The sequence below is a fragment of the Mesocricetus auratus genome, unplaced genomic scaffold, assembly GCF_017639785.1.
Source record: "Mesocricetus auratus isolate SY011 unplaced genomic scaffold, BCM_Maur_2.0 Super-Scaffold_100020, whole genome shotgun sequence".
Taxonomy (NCBI): Eukaryota; Metazoa; Chordata; class Mammalia; order Rodentia; family Cricetidae; genus Mesocricetus; species Mesocricetus auratus.
The window spans coordinates 20,813,078-20,840,071 of record NW_024429201.1 but is presented as its reverse complement, the minus strand read 5'-3'; the positions used below and the strand labels follow the sequence as shown (position 1 = coordinate 20,840,071).

Sequence of the window (26,994 nt, the reverse complement as noted above, 5' to 3'; positions counted from 1 at the left end):
ACTCACACACACGCACACACACACGCGCACACACACGCACACACACAAGCACACACACACAAGCACACACACACACACGCACACACTCACACACACACACAAGCACACACACGCACACACTCACACACACACAAGCACACACACACACACACAAGCACACACACACACAAGCACACAAGAGCACACACTCACACACACACAAGCACACACACACGCACACACACACACACAAGCACACACACACAAGCACACAAGCACACACACAAGCACACAAGCACACACACACAAGCACACACACACGCACACAGCACACAAGCACACACACACACAAGCACACACACACACGCACAAGCACACACACACACACACAAGCACACACACACAGCACACACACGCACACACACACACACACACACACACACACACACGCACGCACACACACACACACAAGCACACATGCACGCACGCATTGAGGACAGATGGAGAGAATGAAGAGATATTCTTACTGTTGAAGACACACTAACAATGGTATCACCCATTCAAAGACAAAAGAGCACTGTTCTTCACAAACTGGTTACTAGGCTACAAAATCAGAATTATTGGGACAGGTGTGGTGGCACATTACTTCAATCTCAGCACTTGTGAGACAGAGATTGGTGGATCTCTGAGTTCAAGGCCAGTCTGGTCTACATGGCCGATTCAAGCCATCAAGGACTACATATGGAGACCTTGTCAGATTTCTAATGTTGTTGTTATTGCTATTAAATGGGGGAGGGGAGGAACTGGTGTACCTGGGCCCTGGGAGATGTGCAATGCAGGCTCACTGCTGACCTGACCTTTCAGCATCTGTCACTGAAGAGTTGCTTGTTGGATGTATTTGATCATTTCTTTGCTGAGTCTCTCTGAGTTTTATCTCCTTCTCACATGGAGGTCAGGTGGCTGGCCTGGCTCATCTCTGTATCCCTCTTGACTCTCTAAGGGCTTATGGGTCTGGGGTTATGTCCAGCTGAGAGTACAACAGGACCGCTCACATTCTTCACACCTCGGTCCCCATCATTTAAACAAGGAAGGACATGCGCTATGTGGTTTAAAAATCCCCCATGCTGCCCCACTGACTTCATTCTCACTTGTCTTTTGCTTACTGGTGGCAAGGAGTTAATCATTTTCCTACCCAGGTACTTGCTTTCACTTGAACCAGGTTTAATTTATACATAGCTTTGCTATGACTTTCTGCTCTGGCTCAGGCTGGCAGTGCTCCAAATTTAGATTTAAAGGGAGAGTGTGATTCATGTGTTCCTACCACTCTACTGGCCCCTCAAGGCTCTCCCTGGCTTCCAATCATAATCCCTTCCCTCCCAGGTTGCTCCCTACCTGGAGTCCCAGCCCAGGTATAGGTATTCAGTTAAGTTTACTGGACAACATAAATACAAACTTGAAGTAACCTGCTCTTGTTATACTCCCAGTACACCACAACTAAAAAATGCACCCTCAATTCTTGGGACCTCCCTTCTTGGAAACACATTATGGTTTGTAAAAATTTATGGTTTGATAATAATTCCAAATCACAAAAGATCTGAAAAAGTAGAAATAACACAAAGACTAGCACGTGTGCTTTATCCAGATTTACCTTTTGTTAAGGTTATACTCCATTTTTCATCTGCATATGGGCTCACTTTTACATGTAGGTAACTCTCTCCTGCTTCTGTATTTTTCCCAGAATCATTAATAACAATACACTATGCCCTTTCATAAATGAACTGCACCTTTAAAGGCGACAGACTTTACCACTGACATTTTCAAATCCCTTCCTTATATCTATAAAATAAAAAAATTGTGCAAAATAAAAAGAACCCTTCTCTTGGGTACAAAATAAGGAAGAAATCGGTTTCAGACAGGATAGCAAGAGTACATTAAACACTAAGTATGAGGTATTTGATAGGTGTGTTTCAGGATGGCAAGTGGACCAGCCTAGGAAAGGTGTTGGGACTGAGGCCTCCTGCTTCCCCTCATGTCCAACTCATCTTATTCATAAAATTGCTTTAATCCTAGCTAAAAGGCAAACAAACGAACAAACACCTTTATCTTATCCTAGAAGGCTGGAAAAAAATCCTTAAGCTAACCAGGCACGTGGACTACTGCTAGAGTCCACTCTCCGGTGGGAACACAGAGTACCTCAGGGACATCACTGCTGTACAGAGTCCACAAGTTCCAGAAGACAGAAACATCAGAAGAAATGCTCCTAAACCAGCCATCTTCCGTGTCTTACTTCCTCCCCCGGGGATAAAGCATGGCCATGCAAGTCTACTCACGAGACAAGGAAAGGGAAGGACTAGCCCACTACCTCTCTAGTTTTTTTGTAAGCCTCAGAAGGGCAACAATGACCACCTCTGACGCCCAGCCCAGGATGGGAGAGTCTCCTCTCTGAGCACTTCCCCCAGAACGTTCCCCTTGGTTGCCAAGCTCACATAACAGTGAGCGCCCAAGAAGAGGGACGAAATCAGGCAAGTCGCTTCCACCATGCACCACCAGGGATTCCAGGCCTTTCTTCCTTCTGGTTGACAGTGCTTACTTGTTACTACTCGAGGTAAACAGAATTGGTCTCTGGGTCCTCTGGGGACTTTCTTTTCAAAACCACTGTTTCCAAATCCTTTCCTTGTAACAACTACAAAATCATCAGACAGGACCTCTTAGGAGCAAATTTTCCTTAAGGAATTAACTTCAAAACATTTAAAAATATATAATAAAGTAAGTAGCAAACGCGAGTTCTTTTTAAACTTTACAAAGTCTAGACATGTTTAAATCAACAGGACTCTATTGTCAAGGTAACTCCAAGGTAACTCTGAATAAATGAATCCAAAACATTTACCTTGTACTGACCCCCCAAGTACCTCTCCGATCTCTGCATTTTTTTAAAGTATGGATAGTGACACTAAGGTAGATTTTTAAAGTGGAAGGAACAGAAGGAAATAAGTATGCCTCAGAAGTCCACACACAAAGTGTTTGTACAGCAAGAGCTCTAGAAAGACATGTGAAAACACGAACTTCACTTGCAAGCAGGCAGGCAGGGAAATGCAGGACAGAGGGGTAAGAGCCCCGAAGGTGCCGGGGTTTGGCTCTGGGCAAACAAAAGGCACCATGATCTATCTACCTTTCTTGGATGCCCTGCGCCGAATCTTCATCTTGGGGAAGGAAGGCCAGGAATAGTTGAATGGTGAGTCGGAGTCAGAATCCATTGTTTGTTTGGGTGAAAGGATCAGCTGAGGCAGAGGAGAGAAGGCAGACTGTGCCCAGCCAGGAGCCTCCCTGTGATGTCAAAGGCGGGAATGGGGCTGGGTGAAACAGCTCCAAACTCAGGGAGGGAGAGGCAATAAATGTTTTGCTTCCTTCAGGCGTTCAGGCATGTAGACCAACAAGGAGGCTGTAAATATTAAAGCCAAACCAGAGAAGCCGGAGGGGGAGAGCGGGGGACCTGGAGTCTGGCTGATACATCGCAGTCCAGTTATTCAAAAGGTCACCAGGGAGCAAATGAATCATTAACTCCCCTCTTCTTGTGGCTAGATATGGCAATGCAGAAGGAAGGGAGCCAAGATGAGAAACAACGCTGCTGCCTGCGATTCAGGAAAAGCTTCCCAAGGCAGGAACCTGTTTTGCTGAGAGCTAGGAAATCGTTTCTTTGGAAAGCTCCACTAGGCTATGAGAAGAACGCAGCAGTCTGTGTGTGGAGAGTCGGGTCCCCAGCAAACGCAAGCCAGGATCCTCACCTCCAGAGAAGCTACGCCATCAGCAGCTTGGGCAGGCTTGAGGGTGTAACTGATAGTTTATTTAACAGGCTGGTCCTTTCAGTCCTAAAGTGGTCAGACTCCTTCAACTTCTTATGCCATGGTGCTCTGCTCCTAACAACCACCCAGTCACCTCTAACTGTTTAACGCTTACTACTGTTTGTTACTGTCATTTGTTTGTTTGTTTGTTCCCTGAACTGCCACCAAGTTTAGCAGTCAGCCCTAAGGATTTAGGTGACTAGCTCAGTTCTAAACTTTCAGTCCATCTCAATATGCTAATGACTCATTTGCCACAAACCAACAATTCCTGCAGCTCCCCCACACGCTTTCCAGTGATTCGCATTCAGTGGAAGCCCACGCTGCCTCCCATAAATCATGCTGCCACTCACTGTTTTTCCCTACCTCTACAGGCGCACAGAGACGTGTGACCCAAATAAGATCAAGCCGAGGTCTACAGAGGACTCTCCTGTAGGAGTCTCTCAAAGCACTCCACATGGATGGAACGCCAAGAAGTCCTGTGTTTTGTTCTGTTTTGGGAAGCCTTGGAGTGCTCAGCAAAACTAAAGGAAACAACTGGAGGAGCCATTCAGCCCTGCAGGCTTGACCACGACAGCGTGTGTCTTCATTAGCATTCTTCTCTTCAACTATTTCTCCAGCCGTCGGCGCCAGTGCTGTGCTGTGGAGGAAACAGCTCCACAGCTTGCTCTGTGGTAGCTAATCCTCTGACTAGGGAGGAGTGAGGGAGGAGCACAGGCTGGCATAAAAAGTGGAAGGGACTATGGAGTGTAAACTCAAGTCAAAATCGGAATTATGTAAATTACGCTTGTGGTTTCATGTGGTTTTCTAAATAATTAGGAGACTGTAACAAAATACAGCTAGAATATAACTGCAAGGATTGAGCCTAAAGGAAAAGTACTTTTTCTATGTTGTAGCCTTTTATCTGAAGAATAAATCAAACATTTTTTCTTGAACAGGTGGGTACAATTGTAAGAATACATTATTCTCAGCTTTCAACACCAAGTAAGAGGGTTTTAATCTATATGATCTTTAATAAGAAAAAAATAGACAATGGAATCAGGGAGATGGCTTCAAGGCTAACAACCCAAGTTCAATCCCTGGGACCCACATGATGGAAAGAGAGAACCAACTCCTGCAAGTTGTCTTCTGACTTTCACATGTATGCCATGACATATGAATCTCCCTCACCAATAAAAATTTAAAACTTAGAGGTGTGTGTTTGTATACCAAATATGATCAAATAAGAAGAGGCTATCAACTTGAGGGGGATATTAGAGAGGTTTGATGGGGGTAGCTAGGAGAGGTAAAAGGGTAGAAAGGGAAAGGGAAATGATAGAATTCATTTTCAATTAAAAATAGTCATTTTTTAAGAAACCAAAATAGACAAGAGTAACTGGTAGCTAGAAATGTAGCTCAGTTGATAGAGTGTTTGTCAAATATGCATTAAGTCCTAGGCTTGATCTCCGAATAGCATGGCCGTGATGGTGCAGGTCTAGAATCCCAACACTTGAAAGGCAGAGGTAAGAAAATCAGAAGTTGGCTGCATAGGAAGTTTCAAGCCAGCCAGAGCCACATGAGATGCAGTTTCGTGTACAGAGCCAAGGAGCATGCCTGGAGCCTTGTAGGCATTTGTTAAATGAATGAGTCATACAAGTGGTCACAACCTGTGGTAAAAAAAACTTACATGACAGCTGCAATAATTGTGGCATCTACTGACTACAACTATATATTTTGATAAAGTACAATGATTCTTAAAATTGTTTAAAATATTTATGTAATAAAAGTATCTGCCTTTGTAAAAAGAACATCATCTATCAATAAAGATAATGTCTAGTTTCCTAAGACTTCCAATAACACTTGGATGTTGTGTGACCACAAGCTGCTTCCAAGGTGCCTCTAGGCTGAAGAGATGGGAGCTCACTCACATAGCCTGAAATACCATCAGGACATTGCTACCCTACTTCAGCTACACTGTCTCTCGACGAGATCCCCAGGCTGTTGGAAACACTGGTGTTCTCATACCCAGTCACTGCTGGTGGTTTCTTAGCTCCTTACTTCACCAAGACATGGGGATGCTACACTTATTATGCTGTCCTGGTAATTTGCAAAAGAGGGAGCTAGGCATTTAGTAAAATAGCAAATGCAACAAGCATGCCATCCATGCAGAGTCCCTAATTTGTTGTGCTTAAGGTGGCCAGAATGTGATGACACGCTCAGGCTTCAACAGCATGGGCAGCAGTCCAGGCCAAGATTTCCTCGGAGGCATCATCAGCATGGGTGAGGCAGACAAGGGGCAGAGTGTCCACTACCATGCAAACAACTGGATTTCTACTCCAACAAGGGGCAGAGTGTCCACTACCATGCAAACAACTGGATTTCTACTCCAACGGGGGTGCGGGAACCTGTACTAAGAAGGAGTACCACCCCATCCCAGATGAGTCTCAGGTTCAGTGACACTTTAGAGCCACAGAACTAGGCAATAGGTAAGTATAAGTCAAGAATTTACAGGAATGGCTGGAGAGATGGCTCAGCAGTTAAGACTGTTTGCTGCACTTACAGAGGATTTAAGTTCAGTTCCCAGCACCCACACTAGGAAGCTCACAACAGCCTTATATCTCCAGCTCCACAGGATCCAATTGCCTCTTCCAGTCTTAGGGTACCTGTACTCACACAAGCAGGCACATGCATGCCCTTACACACACATGCACATACAAAAAATTTATAATAAATCTTTTAAAAGAAGTTACTGGAGCAGATGTTCCTCCCTTGACTATCATTTGTAATAATAAGTCAGAAGAGCTTAAGAAAACACAGCTAGAGAGAGGCATGGAGGAACTGGGGGCAGGCATTTCTATAGTAGGTCTGTCTTAATCTGTTTTCCTAGCCACACAATCCTTGTTGACAAAGTACAGATCAATTACTGTATGGAAATTTTCTGACAATAAAAGAGCCTGCAACACATGTGAAAACAGCTCTGCGATCTAGAGACTCTCCAGAGTCCTTGTTTGCCTTAATCTATCCACATTATTTGAAGAAACAGAATGAGTTGCACTTACCAGCCCTGAAGTAACATGGAAAATGAAGTAGAAAATGTTACTTGCACAGCCTGTTTTATTTTTAGGTCAGCTCAATTTCTTGCTTTCCAAAGACTCCTTAAATGTATGTGTGGCATTTACCCTCATTGTTTCCTACTGTAATGGGAGCAACATTTTCTTTCCCTCTCCCTCCTTCCCTCCATCTCTCTCTCTCTCTCTCTCTCTCTCTCTCTCTCTCTCTCTCTCTCTCTCTCTCTCTCTCTCTCTCTCTCTCTCCATTTTGTCAATTTAACTGCACTTACATTAATTCAGGGTGTTATTTACATCTCATTCATATTCAAAAGATACATTTCTTAAATTTCTTTGCTTTGTCTGATTGGCTGATTGCAACTGCAGTTGGAAGAATTTAATGATACAGTCTCCAGTCACTCTGTAAGTAGTCAATACACAACCATTACAGTAGTGTGCAGGTGACTTCATGGGCTACACCTTCACCTCCCTGTGCTTCTTTAATTAACAAAGGTTTTACTGAGCAAAGCAGCTCCACCAGGTTCATATCATCCAAGACAGACACTGCTGCCTTCAAGTTACTGCTTTCTGAAGGATCCATGAGAAAATATCCCTCCACATTCTTCATATGGACAACAGGTCACTTTCCTCCTGACCGTGGTAAGACTAAATCTTTTCAAAAGAATACTAATGTGGGATTTGATGAACAGTAGTTGTGAATTTGGGATACCAAATCCTCGAGTCTGACTCATATTTTAAAGGTACCTTATGCTACAAGAAAAATCATGAGCATCAGCAACATATACATGGCAGTTCTAGCGTGTATCCTTAATCATGGCATGGCACTCATATGTTCTGAATCTTAGCACAGTCAAAATAGGATCATAACATCTATACTGCAGGGGTTATCATGAGGAATACAGGAGATTATAGCATAAGGAAACTAATGACATTTCCATTATACTTTAAATGTTACATAGAATTCGTTTCCTTTCATTGTATTTCTACAGTGTACTACTGAAGTATTCACATCATGGCCTCAACAGTAACTAGCTTTATTGGTTGTTTATAGTTCCTTCTTTTATCATGAATTTTAGAAGTCACATGGCCAAGCAATAGAGAGCACCTCTGACACATTGGTCAGGAAGGTGATGGTGGCCCACAAAGTTTTATAGGAACTTGAACGTCACTCAAACCTGTTGAAGTCACCCACCCTTCATGTGGGTTTATACAAGTGTCTGATATGACCATTTGACTTCAAATAGACCACAGACACCCTCAGATGACACTGATGGAACCATTTTCTGAACAAGCTTCCTTTCTATGAGAACCAAGAGGTTTGATTACATGTGTGAAGAGTGCCAATGACTACACTATTCAGTTCCCTCTTCTCATGCCTCAGACCACAGTGTTTATTTATCACATACATAAATACTTGCATCTGGGCTGGAGAGATGGCTCAGAGGTTAAGAGCACCAGCTGCAGGCCCTGCCCTGGATGAAATGACAGACTCAAGAGATCCTCCATGGAGGGCCTCACCCTCCTTGAGGAATGGTGTGGGGATTAGGTAAGGGGGGCTGTGGGGACTGGTGGAAGAGCAAGGGAGGAGGGGTGGGAAAGGGAGCTGGGACTGATATGTGAAGCAAGTTTGTTTCTAATTTAAATTAAAAAAAAAAAGAGCACTGGCTGCTTTCCAGAGGTCCTGAGTTCAATTCCCAGCAATTACATGGTGACTCACAACCATCCGTAATAATATCTGATGCCCTCTTCTGGCCTGCAGGCATACATGCAGGCACAACGCTACATGTTATTTTTAAATAAATAAACAAACAAATAAATACTTGCATCTTAAACTGTATCCTCAAAGAAGCAGAGCTGAGTCTTGGGTTCTCACCTCATGATATTCAACTGTTTACAAATTCTATTTTGCAGGGTGTGTGTTTGTTTAGTGATTAGAAGGACCAAAGCCCAGCAGGCAAAAAGGCCTATGACACTATCACACAGACAGGTCTACTTCCTCACCACACTTCTCTTTAAGCCTCCATAGAACCTAGCATCCATCCTCCATCAGGTGCTGACGTTAGTATTCAATCCTAGTACACCTGTAAAGTAGTATGTGAGCTGTAAAAAATGTTATCAATAAAAGATCTGCGCTTCGGTACTGTTTATTTTGCATTTTATTCTTTCATTTGCATTTGGTATTTTGCCTGCATGTATGTCTGTGTGAGAGTGTCATATCTCAAGGTTACAGACAGCCGTAAACTGCCATGTGGGTGCTGGGAATTGAACCTGGGTCCTCTGGAAGAACAGCCAGTGCTCTTAACTGCTGAGCCATCTCTGCAGTCCTTGCATTTTATTCTTACACATGTCACTTGTTTCCAAAGCTATTTAGTCCCCTTTAATGAGTTTGCTTCAGGGACTGGGAAAGTAGTTCAGGTCATATAATATGCTAGCAAGCATGAAGGCCTGGGTGTGATCTTCAGTACCAAATAAAATGTCATGGTAGCATAATCTCCGTAATCATAGTACTTGGAAAGTAAAGGTAGGAAATGCAAAGCCATCTTGAACTGCACTAGCAAGTTTGAAGCTTTGCTACATGAGACCCTGTCTGGCTAACAATACTTAAATAAGTTTGTTTCATATATTTTAGTGTAGTTAAATTGTTTTGTGACTTTCTGCATTCCACCCTGAGTTCTCCCACTGTGGTAGTTTGAATAAGAATGGTCACCATAAGCTCACAGATTTCAAAGTTTGGTCACCAGGGGATGGCACTGTTAGGAGGTGTGGCCTTGTTGGAGGAAGTGTGTTACTAGAGGTGGGCTTTGAGGATTCAAATGCTCAAGCCAGGCTCAGTGTCTTATTCTCGCTTCCTGCTGCCTGCTGATCCAGATGTATAGCTCTCGGCTCCTTCTCCAGTGCCATGTCTGCTTGTGCGCCATCATTCTTCCCACCATTGCAACAATGAACTAAAACTCTGAACCTGTAAGCCAGCCCCAATTGAATGTTTTCCTTTATAAGAGTTGCCATAGCCGGGCGTTGGTGGCACACGCCTTTAATCCCAGCACTTGGGAGGCAGAGGCAAGCGGATCTCTGTGAGTTCGAGGCCAGCCTGGTCTACAAGAGCTAGTTCCAGGACAGCCTCCAAAGCCACAGAGAAACCCTGTCTCGAAAAACCAAAAAAAAAAAAAAAAAAAAAAAAAAGAGTTGCCATGGTCATGGTGCCCCTACACAGCAATAAGACACCCAGTATTGATGTTTGTTTGTTTACATTAAGGTTTACTTAATGTGCTATAAACTTCTATGGCTTTAGACAACCCCAAGCTGTCATGTATCATCAACTAACAAATCATAAATGGCATTTTCACCGTGATAAACACACACACACACACACAAACAAACAAACATGAGGATATAAAAATGGTGCAGAAGCCAACTAAGATAGCTCCTAATACTAAAGCTAAATTCCTAATGATTTGACCACAAAATATTGTTAGATTATTACTCAAAATGAAAAGCAGTATCTTTGTCTTCATAAAGATACTAGTAAATGATCAAACAAACAGTAGAGTAATACAAATCTTCCATGTAAAAGAATACCAATTTGCCGGGCAGTGGTGACGCATGCCTTTAATCCCAGAACACGGGAGGCAGAGGCAGGTGGATCTCTGTGAGTTCGAGGCCAGGCTGGACCGACAGCCTCCAAAACAATACAGAGAAACCCTGTCTCGTAAAAAAAAAAAAAAGAATAACAATTTATGTAGCTCCTTCACCCACAAGGAAGCATGCAGGCAACACCCTGCTCCTTAACTGTAGACTAAATTTTTTTCCTTCCTTCCAAAGACTCCAGTATTGAAAAAGGGTGAGGAAGGATGAGTTCACAGGGAAGAAAATGACCAATACAGCTACAACCAGAAGATGAATGTCAACATCAGCAGAGCTTAATAAAGTTGATAGGATAAACCCTTTGTATCCTGTGATGGATGTGGCACTTGACCTGTGTACTCTTCTCAAAACCTGTAACTTTAATGATGGGGAAAACATTTAAATTCCATCTATAGAACATCTACAAAACTCCTGACCAGTACTTCTCAAAACTGTCAAGATCATCAAAAACCAGCAAAGTGCAAAACACTCTCATGTCCAAGAAGTTAAGGAAAACGTGATGACTAAGCATAACATGGTATCACATGAGAAGCTAGAACAGACTAGGTAACAAAGTAAGGAGGGAAAGTATGTAAATTCAAAGCTTTCCTAAAAATAAGCTTTACTATTAAAAGAATGGGAGCCAACTGTTCATAATCTGTGTCCACTAAGTATGGAACTGATACTGTCAAAAGATGTGCGTGTCCTTGTCAGTCAGATTCCCATGCAGGGAAGGTTGTTCATCTCAGTCCAGCCAGCTGGGATCTCACTGACAGACAGATCTCAGGAACCAGGTAGACCCTCCTAGCCCATTCACCCTTTTCTTCTCAAGTTCCACGCACATTAACTTCGCTTTTATTCTGTTGTTGTTGTTATTTCTTTTAATTAATGGCTGTTTCTCTTTTTCTTATATTTCAGATAAAAAACTTCTTCAGTAGAGTCTCAGGGTGTAAAACATATATTCTGTTGACCTTCTTGCCCACAACTGAAATAAGGAGCTCTGTTCTGTAAAAATGACTTCCCGATTCAACACATTGTTCAAATGAGTTGCTAGCATTTGTCCTGTTCAGCATGGAAACTCACCAAAATTTTCATTTCCTGAAGCCCTGGATCCAAGAGATAAACCACTGGATGGTTAAATGAAGGAATCAAGGCAGGCAGGCAGGCAGGTAATAAAGTAGGAAGAAGACAGGAAAGAAGGAAGAAACAAAGGCAGGGAGGGAGGGGGGAAGGATGGAAGGAAGGAAGGAAAGAAAGAAAGAAAGGAAGAAAGAAAGGAGAAGTAACCCAAGACTGAATTCCCATAAACACACTCACTATGATCAAGCCAGCTGCCAAGGAGCTCTCAGTAAGAAAACACTGGGACACTAGAGAGCTTCCCACCTGAAGAAGCGGGACCTAATCTCTGGGTGTCACCGGAACCCCACATAAAACATGTTATAATACCACTCCAAGACGTAGTCCATTTTTTCCTGTGTTTTGTGTTTTATGAGTTAGTTGTATTTTCTTTGACTAGTTGTAGAAATGTTTGAAATTTGTAATTAACCATTTAAACATCAAAATCAAAGCTTCTTTGGGGGTAGAACCCTGAGGTTTCCTTATTTACTAAGCTTGTTACTAAGACCCCTGGAGTTAAATGTTTTGTTTCAGAGGAAGGATTGCCATGGTTTCTCCTGCTTTCAATTAAATTTCAGAAACATATATGGTTGGCAAGGTGAAAGAAAACAGCACTGAAGATAAAGCTGGTGCCTACTACTGGGCATCCCTGTAACATTCTTAGGACCTTGGTGTCGACATACACCTCTCCCACCATACCACCCAACAATCCAATAAATGCCAACTCCGAGTGACCCATGGTAGCCCATGGTAGCCATTTGACCCTTAGTGTTTAACACAATTTTTTAAGGTTTTATTATCCAACTAAAGTATTTCGGGCGTTTCCAATCCTCCTTCTTCCCGTAGACCCTCACACGGAGGTGATGACTGCTAGGGGTCTGTAAAGCTAATACAAACAGGCTTCCACTCAATCCTTTCTTAGTCGCTGAAGATAAAAGTGCAACTCCATTTCTCAGTGGCAAAGGTTCTGAAAGCCAGGAAGGTTGGCATTGATCCCAGCATCACTGGGCTTTGGAAAGGAACTTGAGCAGTGGCTTTCAGCCTTGGTTCCACCTAACAACAACCTGGAACCCTTTGCAAAGTCTAGAATGATCAAGCCAGGCCTCTGAACCTTAGGGCCAGATTCAGAATTTCTACAGCTCCCATTCGGATGTATAAACTAAAATTAGAATAATACAGCAAAGAAGTTGATTAGTAACTAACTTTGAGTGGTTTTCATGCCATTTTTTATTTCCTTTTTTCCCTACATCTTTGAACAAACAATATGAAGATCATTAGGCCCATCACGATAGCAGCCAGCATCCTTAGCACTTAACAATTTCATGGAACTTTTCATTGGAAGAAAATAACACAAAACAGATTACATACCTCCAGCAAAGCTACAGTTTCTTTTTGCTTTCTGAGCCTCCAGAATACAGTTTATACTAACCTAAATCCCCCAAATAGTCTCTCTTTTGATTTATGGGATGAATGTTTGTCAACAAACAATCCAGTAGTCTCATTTAAAGAAAATTGTGGGTTTTTTCCACATTCCTCAAGGAGAATTTTACACAAACAAGGAAGCCACAAATACAAAGAGGCAGAACTCAGCAAGAGATCCACACTGACCTTATAATAAACATGCAGCCAAATGCCTAGGCCAGCAACTTTTTTCTACCAAAAACTATTTTTAAAACGTCAACAGCCACCATCAAACTTCACTGCAATGCACAAAAGGGATTAAGAGCAGCTTGACTTTTATGCAAATAACTCTGTATTTGCAATACCGTTCTTGGAAGACTTCTCTGTCCCCAGGACCTTTACTTCATGGGTGAGATTAGTTTGTTGTAGAGCAATGCCACCCACATCCCCCCAAAAACTGAAATGTAAAAAGGAAAGAGAAGTACTCACAGGAGTATCTGTTTTATTGCCCAGGCCATGATGAGATCTGTCAACAATTAGGCTCAAAACTGACTTTCTAGAAGTCCAAGATCTTTGAAGATCTTCTCTTTTCCTTCGTATTTCATACAGCATTTCCAAGGCCTTCATGAAGATTGTGCATAGTGAAATAGCAGTGGTGTGTGTGTGTGTGTGTGTGTGTGTGTGTGTGTGTGTGTGTGTGTGTGTGTGTGTGAGCCCTGGCTCAGATCCCCTGGTGCTTTCATTCTCCCATTCATGGGTGATTAAAATGAGCAGTTGAGCAGTTTTATGAGCATTTGTAGCCCAGTAACCAATTCCAAACATTTACATTACTATAAGCAGATATGGAAAGCCACTTAACTAGTTCTAATTATTAGTTGTTGGGGGTGGGGACAGTACTACTGATGGCATTCTCTGTGTCACCACTAGAACCAAGACCAAGATCTTTACCAGATACTTGCAACAGAATCCTTGACAGCAAATTCCACCCCACACCTTCACTTTCTCTTGCTTTAGGGGAGCTCTTCCGTCAGGATCACTGGTTTCCTCCCATTTCCCTCTGCTGATATTTCCACTAAACTTTCCAGGAGGGCCTTGGTAGGTCTGTGTCTTGAAGGTTGAGAAATCCCAGCCTCAGAACTCCCTGTTTGCCTGTTTCTGCTTCCTTCCCTTCCAGAACGGTCTTTGGGTGGGCTTTTGATACTGTTTAGTTACAACATTTGTGTCTTTGTTACAGCCAGTTTCGGTCCATCTATCCCCCTGGTGTCCACCCCCAATATCCACCAAAAGTTGTCCATTACTCAAAATTATAGCCAGTGCTGTGCAGGGCTTAATCCCAGCACTTGGGAGATGGAGACAGGAAAATCAGTAGTCCCAGTTATCCTCAGCTATTTGGTGAGTTTGAGGCCAGCCTGGGCTACCTGAGCCCTTATCTGAAAAAGTACAACAAAAATGACCCAAAGGCAATGCTGATCATTATGTACTGTATAAATGTATGGTGTGTTCAATGAATAAAACTGTTGTTTAATTTCTGTTGTTTAATTTTTTTTAAAAAAGATAGGGGCCAGAGAGATAGTTTAGCCATTGAAAACACTGACTGCTCTTCAAGATGATCTGAGTTTGAGTCTCAGCACCCATGTCAGGTCACAACTGTCTGTCACTCCAGTTCCAAGAGATCTGATACCCTCTTTTGGCCTCTGAGGGCACCAGGCACACATATGGGGACTGCATACATTCACTACATGGTTCAAAAACATACATGCAGGCAGAATACACATACAATGAATATTTTAAGACAAAAAACATGAAAATTATAAGGAAATGAAAAATATAACTCAAAAAAATTTAAATAATAGCAATTTGAGCCTCAGCTGGCCATATCACTCATAACATATACAATGCATACCCATTTTTCTTTTCTTCTTGCAAAAGCATTCATGCTCTTTGTGGAAAATATGTGCAGAACATCTTAAGTTACTTTCTTAGAGAGAAGTTACTTATGGGATTTAATGAATAATGAAGGATGAAATTACATTGCTTGCCTGATTACAACTCTGTTAAAAATCCGAGGGAGGAGGTACATCCAAAATCAGGAGGAACCGTCTTTTCATTTTTCCATGAGTACTGATATCTTCTCTAGCTGTGGAAAACTAATTTTCTCCAAAAGTTTTTAAAGCTTTATTTTTTAACTTATATGCATAAATGTTTTGCCTGCATGAGAACCATGGAATGAATGCATGCAGTGTTCAAAGAGGCCAGAAGAGGGCACCAGAACCCTGGAACTGTATTACTGCAGGTGCTGGGACTCAAACACCTGGACTGCACAAGAGCAGCAAGTCGTTTTAACCACTGAGCCATCTTCTTGATCCCTACCCAAAGTCTTATTTATCAAAATGCTGTTTAAAATCTCTGCACTTTGCCAATTCGACTCTCTGCCAGCCAGATCTGCAGCAGCAGATAAGAGACGGCTTCATGCCAGAGTTTCACGACATTGAAACTTCCCAAGATGAATGCTAACCGATTCCATTCACCACCCCACAATGCTCTCCAACTCTTACCACCACCACCCCAGGAAAAGTTAAGACATGCCCCCGTGCCCTTGACTTGCCAACTCTATTTTACCAGTCCCTCATATGTTTTCCATGCCAATGGCTACATGACACACACACATCTTGAATCCAATGACGGTCCACATGGGTTCCTACCATCTTTGACCCAGTGAAGAGCGTGGGTGATAAATTACTACAGGAAATTTAGCTTCGGTGTGAGTGTCAGGGGTTGCAGGATATTTGATCACACTGTGAACCCCGAGTTTGTGTTTTCTTTAATTAAATAAAAATCAACCTTGGTTCAAGGGGCGGGACCAGCAACTAGTTGGCCAGAATTAGTTATGAGGAGCCAGAAATATGGATAGAGAGACACAGGAAGGAGTAGGAAGGGGACTTTGAGTTTTGCAGTCTTTCTGGTTTGGGACGAGCAGAGAGATGCATCTTTTGCAGGGTCTCTGGCCAAAAAGGAGGGTCAGCTGGTTGCGGTTTGCACCACAGGTGAACTTTTTTAGCAGGAGTTTGCCAAACAGCAACGGATCAAGCAGCTTGGCTGGGTCTGTGTGACTTATGTACCCTTGCGGCCCGGATTCCACGAACCTCACCCTCCCACTGCAGGTCCCACAGATTGAAGCCTTATCCAGCAGATGCTCCCTCCCATCCTCCCTGTCACGGTGCTGCTGCCCAGCTTGAGCCCAGATCTGTTTAAGGTTTGGCCCTGTTTCTGCATCTCACTTGGTCCTTTGGACCCGATGCATCCACTCTTGCACCTCGCCTCCAGCACCGAGCATGCCATGGCGTCTGGTTCCTTTGCGTCCACTGCCCCTCCCCCCCAGGCATCTTCTACTGTGGAGGAACCCCACTGTCTTCTTATGATGCCTACAGAATCAGACCCCAGCCCACTGACAGATGAGTAAAACCTATTCCTACAGCTTCTCCAGACAGCTGGAGGATAACTAAGAAATCAGAAGCTTACTCAAAACACAGAAACTTTTTTTTCATAACTCAATTGTGTGATAGATGATAAGGTTGGATATGTTTACCAATCATCCACAGAGAACAAGGCCATTACACCTGGACTTAACATCAATGTCATCATCTCAACACTGATATCAACTACTCACTCTGGCAGGTCTGGTCCATTGGCCTGGATGAGCTTACCAGCTATTTCATACCATTATAATTCCTACAATTACGGCCATTGCTAGAATATAAACTAGCAGTTGATATGATCCTGATGCTCTGAGGGGGGACATGAGGAACTTACTCCAGCCTGACCTGTCCAACAGAATAAAATCAGATTGAATTAAGCCTGCACCTCCCAGGACATACTGCTCACATGTTCAAAGCTCAGCAGACATGAGTTGCTGCTATCAGCTGTTCTGGATAGCAGAGTCCCAGACACAACCATCACACAGAAAGTTCAACCAGAACAACACTCATACGGTTTACAAGTCAACACTTACCACACAGCTTGAGTTAATACAATGCAGCAAAGACTAACGCTTCTATCCCACGTCCTTCATCCGTACTTCCTAGGAGTCTGGACAGAACCAGCACATAAGAAAGACTAGCATTTTGAAGTGACCTCTGGGGGGAGCAGTTTCCCATTCCTGCCTCTGGCTCCCATCCGCCTGTTGCTCACAATTGCTGCCCTCTTCTTGTCTCCATGGTTCTTTTAAAGTCTTTCTTATTTCTTTCATAAAACCAGGAGGGCTTTCCCCTCTAATTAATTCAAAAGTTCAAACAAACAACAAAGCAAATGTTAGAATCAGAAAGGCATGTCCATGGACCCTTTCATAGATGGCTCTCCTTCCCTCCCTCCCTCCCTCCCTCCCTCCCTCCCTCCCTCCCTCCCTCCCTCCCTCCCTCCCTCCCTCCCTCCCTCTCTCTCTCTCTCTCTCTCTCTCTCTCTCTCTCTCTCTCTCTCTCTCTCTCGGCCTTCCTAATGTTCCTCTTCAGATGCAATGATGTCACTGACCAAGCACTCAACTTAAGCAAGACTATCACAGTTGTACTGCAGTTTACAAAGCAAAAATCTTCTCGCCCAACAAGTGGGAGACTGGGGAGAATTTTTAGAGACCCAAATTAAAAATAATCCCACTATTTAATGCTTTTGACAGCCAACCCCTCCTCCCCCAGAAGTCTGTCTGAGTAAACATTCTTCGAAGCTGACATTCCCAGGGGTGTGATGCAATCCGTAGATGAGACATCCTGTATTCGTGAATAACAGCCATGCTCCTAGCTCTCTGGTCCACAACAGTCATCCATTTCATCATGTTTGCTTTTTTTTCTCCTTCCTCTTCCTCTGTTCTGGGCTCTAGAAGCAAATTACTATCCTCACAGATGTGTGCACACTGCCCAGTGTACAACTAAGCTGCTGTTCCAAGTTTAGCAGCACCTCAGGCAGGGACATCCAGCAAACCACCGCCGCTGGCTAAGGGCCAAGCCCAGAACTCAACCAACACTGCAGGCGCTTCCTCCTGGCCTCCTCTAGGTTACGGGATTTCCCAACTGTTGTAACAGCTCTGACACGTGTCTACTAAGGATGCCAAACACAATCAGAACCTCCAGGAACCCCTCATGATGCCTCTGGAAGTTAACCACCTTTGCAGCCCAATGCACTCTCAACTCGCATTGGCCTGGGCGCTGGCCTCAGCCCTAACCTCCTCATGTTGGGCCAGCTCAAAGTCAGCTCTGCTCTTGTGCACTGTCCCGCACCTGAAGAAGGCTCATGCACATCCCAGGCACTAGGCATCTGCTGGCAGCCTGGCCCACGCCCTCCTACCCCAACAACTTCAGTCTACTCCACCTGCCTCTAAATAATTCCACGGGCATGTCTGTGATCCAAACTAACCTTGAAGAAGTAGAAACTACCTGGAGTGGAGACTGTGGGAGGAGCCCAGGCAACAGAGAATAGAACATCTGGGAGGAGATGAGAATATCCAGGTCCATGGAAAGAACCATTTTATCCCCTCCCACTTAAGGGGCTCGCACCTCCACCACAGCATCTGGTCTTCTCCCGGACCCAGGAGTTTGGGGTAGACCACATAGGCTCATCTCTGTAGGAACACACTGAGCAGCACTGTGAGACAGGCAGAAAACACCCAAGTCTAGTCCCGCACTTCCACTCCACAGGCTCGCGGTGCCCCTGAAATGAAGCCTCCAGTGCCCACTACATTGAGATAATGAGGTAACTATGACAAATACCATGTCAGAGTTTGTCAGAGGAAAACTCCTCAGCCAACATTTTGAGTTCTTCCTGTGTGTTTTAGGTTGTAAATGGAAGTTGTGGCGCGATGAAACATTCAAGAAAATTGACGCAGGTATGTAGAAAGAAGGGAGGGATATTTCATGCTAAAATGCATTTTCTTTTGTTCACCACGTATCTGATCCACAGTACCCCTGACCCTCCCCCTCGCTGGCTGCAGGAACTGCAGCACTTTGGAACATACCCAAATCTAGGTCCTGGTCTTCGCGTTCGTTCAGTCCATCCAGCTGGCTTTTGACGCCCTGGAAAGGTGAGGCAGTTCATGAAATTCCATCTTCACCACATTAATGTCTATTTCTTTTGAGCTAGGATGACGCTCTTGGAAAACATCAGTAAAACCACATCACTCACATCACAACACATAAACAGGAAATTCATCTGTGTTCATAATTAGCACTGAGAGCTAAAAATAAGGAAAGGATGTGTGTCCAGCTAAAACACACCTGAAAGCTGTCCATGGGAAAAGCAGTATCAGCAAACATCCATGAATGAGATGATGCCACTTGTGTCAATTAACTTAGGTACACAACAGTGACAACTTGGAAAGATGCCGATCGAGGTTTGGTCATAAAAGTGTACCACTCCTGCTTACTTGTGGATTTTTATGAACACTGGCTCAATTGTCATCTCTGCTTTAACACACAAGGAAGACAGAGGACAGGCAACCATCATTCCTTACCTTTCCATCGTCTTCCTCAAGCGGAGATCTGCCAGACTCCAAATTCTTAATCTCTGCAAAAGAAATTATTCTTGTCAGAAGTCAGAACTGCTAAATAGAGCTTTAGTTAAAAAAAAGGAAAACAATGAAAGTGGATTACAAGTTATAAACAAGGCATTAGCTAGGTTTTTAGATTAGACTACTTAACAGTTGACCCTACCAGAGAATAAAGTATGTGGTCACCTGATCACTCACACACACACTGGTATTATTATGTACACTAAGATGTAAACGAGGCAGGGAGCTGTCACCAGAAATCTTGGAGCCACGGGGGCAGTGGGGGTGGAGGACATTAAATAAATTAGTGCCCTTCACAACAAAGGAAGGATGCTCATCCCCGAAGCTCCTACAAAATAGCACAGATGCTGAGGATGCAACTGGTACCCACCTGAGCAAATCCCACTCGTCTCTTCCCCTGGATTCCACAGATGGCAATGGGAGAAAGAAAGATGACTAATTCATTCTCACAGAGACCAAGCTGTCCCTTCTGCAGCACTGGAAGGGGAGCACACCAAACAGCCCTCAGCACCGACCTCAGCTGGCCAGACCGGCTGAGCTGTGACTGGTCCCACATGTCCCCTCACAGCAAAGCTTTTCCTGGAAGCAGTGTTCAGGATGTTCTGTGATGAACAGGGAAACCCAGGTGAGGCAGCCTTTTTCTCTGTTCCTTAGCTGATTGGTTCTCTTCCCAAATACTCAGTTTCCCAGAAACAAGCATGAAGACTTGGAAACAGTCATGGTGTGCAGGTTTAACCCTGGGGAAAGTAGGCGCTGACATCCCTAGCAGGGGCAAATAGCTGAAAGTGGTCTGTCTGAATTTAAAGAAATATATAACCCTGCCGGGCTTCGGGACCTTTGCTGGAATCTCAGCTTCCCAGCCTCCAAATACCTTTTTGGTATGGTCCCAGAGAAATGCCAGGAATTTCCCCCAGAAAGTTCATAAACTGGACATCCCCTACCCTTTTGTCTCTCCTGCTGATTTTGGTTGCCTACCACCTCAAACTTCCAAGTGGACTTATTCAAGCTCTCCGTATTCCATGGAGCACAGACTACGTTTCTGCACAGAGAATGTACACATTCTTATTTATGTGGTTCTCCATGACAAGCCAGACAATAAGGGCGATAGATAGCAAAGATGGGACAGGAAGTGATGGGGCAACGATGGAGCAGCCACAACCACCTGTCACACTTTTTTAATACTTCAGAATAGCTGAATCTTGGCTGGAGGGATGATCACATGCCAAGAGTGCTTGCTGCTACTACAGAGGCCACAAGTTCAGTTCCCAGCACCCACAAATGCTGGTAACTTCAGCTCCAGGGTACCTGACACCCTTTTCTGGCCTCTACTAGCACCCACACATGCATGTGTGCATACCCACACACAACACACTAACATAAGTAGAAACAAATTACTTTGTTTAAAGAACAACTGACTGAGTTTCTCTTATATTAGCCAAGCAATTCTACAGTGACACTGGGCAACTGTGTATTGACCATGAACTCATAATGCTTACTATGTTTCATGATAAAAATGAAAACATAATAACCTCAATTTTATGCAGTTGTGTCAACTCTCCTCAACAGAGACTAGACACAAGGTACTGATGTCCTGCCTGGTAGCTTATACAGCTATCATCAACACCAGCTTTTACATGCACATCCCAATCTGGCCTCGGGGTGGCAGAAGAGTAACATTCGCGTAAAGAACAGCCATACAAGTGCTTTTGAGAGTGTATCCCTTTTCAGTGCCAAAAGTCCAAAGCAAACAATTAAAGCAAGTTTTCCAGTCCACTTCACAGATGCACAGAATTGGTGTGCATCACCTACTGTGGTGCTTGCCATCTAGGTGTTGCTGGGAAGAGAAGATAGGTAAAATGGGCCCAAAGAGAGTAACCAGAACCAAGATTCCAGGAATACGTCTGCACCAGAAAGGAAGGGGATCATGCAATTCCATTCTGCTGGCTACAGCCTATGCCCATAATGCCACTACAGACCACGGTATTCCTAAAGCATTCCATACAAGCAGGCATTTATTCTGAAGAGCGTTCTGGAAAACAGGATATGGGCTGTTATCCATTGGCTTTCTCCCTGAACCCCATTACCAAATGACCATAATCTTGGCACATTTCAATCCCCATATTTTCCCCTTACAGTCTCCTGTGACCTTTTTTTAAGTCTTTTAAAATAACTGCTGTAGAAAAAGGACATACTGGAGGTAATAATCATATTAAGTGAAAGAAGCCAGTCTCAAAAGACAAATATTATCTATGTCTTCATTTGTGGCTCCCAGATTTTATAAACATGCATAGAATCCTGTGTGTATGTAATGAAAGAAGTAAAACCAGGGGCAAAGTAGACTAACAGGATGGGAGGAGGGTGTGGAAAGAGAGGGTAACAGTGTGGGAGTAGACTCACCATAATATCTACTTGGTAGAAAACATCAAAGACAAATAAAATTTCAAATATTTTTAAAACCTGCACTGCCTGTAACTTATCTGCATTATAATTACTTTTAACTTTAAAAATAACTTTCAAATATATAAAAATCCCCACCCTAGATTTACTTTTAATTTTGTGAAAATGAGAAGACTCTGATTCATAACTCATCTTTCATTAATTTAGAGGCACTAACCAGAACGACATCTCAGGGTTTCTCAGAGAATATGGTGCTCATTCTACTGGGGTTTAATTAAATTGCTCCAGGAGCATTTCGGCTAAATTAGTGGGCTCCTTTTACACTAGCCCAGAGTACCACCAATTGCACAGTGCAATCAAACCACTCGTTGCTATAGCAACCTTTGGTTGATAATAGCATCAGTAACTCTAGCTATTCTGTTAACGTTGTCTTCAAGGCCCACCCACAAGAAAGGATTACCTCTCTAAATCACACTTACCAAACTTGATAAACATGTTTTTAAAATATTGCCAAACTATGATAAAACGAGATAATCTCTAGTACTTATGTTCACTAATGACACAGCACCAACAAACAGGGATTTGTACCCCAGGGATAAGTAGCTGTAAGATTAATATCAATGTTTCATTAAGATTTGCCTGCAGAAAAGCTCATCTCTGTGTACAAGCTTTATTACCTCTGCTTGCCAAATGGAGCCAGAGTCTAGACTTAAGCAACAAAAAGTGAGTCAGAACTCTCTCAACAGCTAAACACAAGGACCCTTCCTCCAGAAAGGAAGGAGCAGGAGAAAAGCTCTCTCCAGAGCAGGACGCCCAGGAGTACAGCCATCTACTATCCCATTCCACTGCTGATGGCCACACTCTTAATTCACAAACTGTTACAACACTTGATCTTCTGTTGAATTCCTCCCCTCTTCCCCAAATAGGAATATTAATGAGAACATTCATGTTGCTGGCCCAGCATAATATGATGTGGGGGAAACAAAGAAGTAGTTATCCACTAAAGTCCCAATAAGTCTTTTCCTCCAAGTGCCCACAAGCTCAAATCATTCCAATGGAGCTCCAGCCCAGAGATACCAACCCAAAGATGGGATCTGGCCCTCGGGAACTTCCCTCCTCCCCGGTGCTGGCTCCAGGTCAGTTTATTTTTATATCTGGGATTATTCAGAATGAAAAAGGCATCTTAGTGAAATACTGTTATCTAAATTATTCTTAAAACTTTTTTCTAAGCCACAACAGTAATTGTTTAAGAAAACTTGAAAAATAAATATCAATATAACCACTATTAAAGGAGAATATAGCAAATTTTAATGTAGGCTACACTTAGCTAGCCTAGCTGGGGTGTAATGTATACATCACATTTGTTTTAAGGCACACAATTAATTCATTTAGCTTCAGTATGGTTCAAGATGTGCAACTATAACCCACCATAAGTTTTAGAACGTTTTCCTCAGGTCAACAAGAAGCCCCACAGCCATGAGCAATCACTCTCCATAGTTCCTCAACTGCCCTATGACCTCCTTTCCACAGCCCAGCCCTGGCAACCACTACATAATTCCTCTCAGTGGTTTGCCTACTTAAGATATTTTATACAGGTCGAGTCATGCTCTTTTGTAATTGGCTTTATTAACATAGCACCATGTCTTCAAGTACTATATCAGTACTTCTTTAGGTTTTAATGATGAAAATCTTTACAGGGGGTGGGTTAGGGTGGAAAGATGGTTCAGTGATGAAAAATACTTGTTGATCTTCCAGAGGACCAGAGTTTGGTTCCCAAGACCCATTTCAAGCAGCTCACAACAACCTGTAACTCCAGTTTTATTAAATGGGGGGAAAAACAAGCAATAAAACAAACAAACAAAACCCCACCAAACCCAAAACTTGGCTACAGAATTATTATTAGTATAGACGCTCCAAATTTTCTATGCTTGAGTGAAGTAAAAAGGGATTTGCCACACAAAAAGGCTACATATGAAATATGAAAGAATTTAAACCAGCAAGCATAAATGCAGTCCCTATATGTATTTTAAAAGTATCAAACATAGGGCTAGAGAGATGATTTGGTGGTTAAGAATACTAGGTGGCCTTCCAGAGGTCCCGAGTTAATTCCCAGCAACCACATGGTAGCTCACAACCATCTGTAATGAGATACGGTGTCCTCTTCTAGCATGCAGAGATACATGCAGACAGAATACTGTATACATATAAACAAATCTTTTTAAAAAGTACCAAACATTGGAGAGGGAATTCAAACATTTAAGGAAGAGTTTTGGACTTAAAACACATCTCACCTAAGATTCAACCCAAAACACAGTCCTTGATTTTTAGAAATGTTTATTTTTACTTTGTGTGTGTGTGTGTGTGTGTGTGTGTGTGTGGTGTATATATGTATATGTTCATATAAGCGGAGGAGCATTTGTGTTCACATGTGTATGGGTATGTATGCCAGAGTCTGACATCAGGTGTACCTCTCCTGTCATTGTCTACTGAGTCAGGATTTCTCAGTGAACCCAGAGCTGACCATCAGGTTACTATTGCTGGCCAGATTGCCCCCAAGGACCCCCAGAGCCCCTGTCTCTACCTTACAAGTGTTGGGTTACAGGCAAGCCTTGGCACAACTTTAAAAGTCACTGCATGAAGAAAAAGTTTTGAATGCTAGTGAATGTTATCACACACACACACACACACACACACACATATACACACACATGTACCTTTGAGATAATCTACAAATTTGACTGATATTCTGAAAATATTTACAGGAAGATTTGGAATCATTTTCAAAACATTTGATACTCTGATTTTTCAGAAAAAAAACCTGGTAGAAACTAATGTTGCCATGGATAGCCACATAGAAATGGTTTTTCTTTTTCTTTTAAACATTGCTGTCACATGAAATATTGTACAAGTGTGTGTGCAGCCCTATGTCCTCTTCCCTCTTGGGTATGTGTTATGTGCTGATTCTGTTTCCTGTGTCTCTAGTGAACTTTTACTCTATGCTTATTCTATCCCTAGTCCCTAGGGTGAAAACTCAATCACATGTTTGGAGGGGAGACAACCTCAGCTTCAATGTGCTGCAATCGTCAGTAAGCAGGAGCTCTAAGAAACTCATTAGATTTCAAAGTGGAATTGGGGCACAATTTTCCTAATTTAGTCCATAGCTTAAATAAGATGAAGTCATCACCTTTCAAAGAGATAAACAGAGTGTGACTTTGCTTTGATCCCTTGTGACTTCACTTAGAGTATACTTCAAGAAAGGGGTTCTTTGGCTACATGCTTAAGATAAGCTATCCAAATCTATTTCTCCTGAGCCGAGTTTTACACTCCTCCCAAGCCTGCTAATTTGGAAGAAAGAATCATTTAAGAGTGAAACAAATGTATTGCCTTGAGGTACACCACGGGGAGCCCCTGACCTGGGAGCCTCATAAGGTGGTTCAACCAGACGGTCTGTAAAACCCTTTCCAGCTCATGCCATCATCGCTCTATTCTGTGATACGGTGGAAAGTAACAAGACTTTTTGTTTATGTATGGGGGAAGCTAGTGCTGCTCTAACACTGTGCAAGTGGGCCTGCTATCAGCTTGACAGCCTGTCTTCATCCTTGGACCTTTACTGATGAAAGTAGTTTCCTTTCAGGAGAGACAAGACTGGCAAACTCAATCTCTAGAGAGAATTTGGAGGATATGCTTCCTAGTGGAGTGAAAGAAGTAACTGCAAACCACCTGATAGGAACATTCACTGCTGTCTTTTTGTGATTTTTAAAAATGTATTTTTGTTTGCTTTTGAGGGACCACTGCATCTGTTTCCATATTGGCTGCACCAGCTTATATCACTACCTAAATCAAGACAGCTGTACATATGAACTCACAGTGGTTGGGACAATATACATAAGACTTGTGTAAACCCACAGCAGACAAAATCCCAGTGTGGGGGGTGGGGAGATGGGGTACACAACCCATCCCTAGCTATGTATCTATTGACAAAATTGCTAGGTGCTGGGAGGGGGGAGACAGTATTCTCTAAGACTATGGCCCCTGGTAAGTTGGAAGACCACAAATCCAAGAATAAATGGGCATCAGAAATCAGTCTTGAAGGATTTTAAAAAGAGAACACAAAGTTAGAAGGGTAGGGAATGGGAGTGTTGAATCTGAGAAGCGTTGGGGAGGTGGGGTGAATGTGACCAAAACAAGTTATATGAAACTCCCAAAGAACTAACAAAAATTATTTTAATTGAATTTACATGTACACAATGTATCAGAGAAATCTGCATTTCTACCATGTCTTTGATTTCAGAACCTATAAATTCCTCTTTTCTAGTTCTTAAAATACCTAAGGTGTTATAAATCACAGTCACCCTGCTGTGCTATGGAGCAATATGTTCCTTTTACATGACAGTATGCTGGCATCTGTCATCCAAATACCTCCTCCCTCTCCCAACCCCCCACCTTCTCAGCCTCTAGTAACCACTTTCCCACTTTCTCCTGGGATATCAACTCTTGTGACACCCACTGATGGCTGAGAGCATACACTGTTTGTCTTTCTGTGCCCTTCCATTTAAAATTACTAAAAATGCCCAAATTCCTCTGTTTCTTCTTTTCTTCCTCCTCCTCCTCCTCCTTTTTCTCCTCCTCCTCCTCCTCCTCCTCTTCCTCCTCCTCCTAGCATTTTTTTTTGAGACAGGGTTTCCTCTGTGTAGCCCTGACTGTCCTAGAACTCTCTGTAAACCAGGCTGGTCTGGTCTCAAACTCAGAAAGATCTGTCTGCCTCTGCCTCTTGAATGTGGGGATTAAAGGCGTGCGCCACCACCCACCACTGTCCAGCGTCCTCTACTTCTTAGGGAATGGTACTGATCAGGCCTTAGATACTCCAAACTGGAGGAGGAGATGGTTGCATCTTCAACTAAGTCATCATCTTAGAAAACATTTTCCTCAATGATACCCTCAATCCCCAAAACCTCAGTTCCTAGCTGCCCTGGCTTAAAGAACTGACATCTTCGTGAAACACTTGTACCACATGCAAACATTCTAAAAGGCCCTAAGTTACAGTATT

The 26,994-nt window shown here is 43.1% G+C and overlaps 1 protein-coding gene and 1 long non-coding RNA gene across 8 annotated transcripts in view; one reads left to right on the top strand and one right to left on the bottom strand.

Annotated features, from left to right (window-relative positions):
- Positions 1–26,994, bottom strand: part of Arhgef28 (Rho guanine nucleotide exchange factor 28) — a 282,273-nt gene that overhangs the window by 112,366 nt on the left and 142,913 nt on the right. For 4 of the 6 annotated variants that reach the window (XM_040729095.1, XM_040729097.1, XM_040729100.1 and 1 more), the window contains exons 8-9: positions 19,494–19,546; positions 18,999–19,056 (exon numbers count right to left, since the gene is read on the bottom strand). In XM_040729095.1, coding sequence (XP_040585029.1) covers positions 18,999–19,056; positions 19,494–19,546 — 111 coding nt within the window. Of the gene's footprint in view, positions 1–3,148; positions 3,782–18,998; positions 19,057–19,493; positions 19,547–26,994 lie in introns of those variants that run through there. The other 2 variants (XM_040729099.1, XM_005065624.4) reach the window with 2 other exon arrangements.
- Positions 2,252–5,005, top strand: LOC121133198. Of its 2 annotated transcripts, none has more exons than XR_005869987.1 (2): positions 2,252–2,584; positions 4,190–5,005. It is a non-coding gene; the product is annotated as an uncharacterized LOC121133198 (long non-coding RNA). The 2 variants fall into 2 exon arrangements; XR_005869986.1 differs by lacking the exon at positions 2,252–2,584 and adding an exon at positions 2,597–3,211.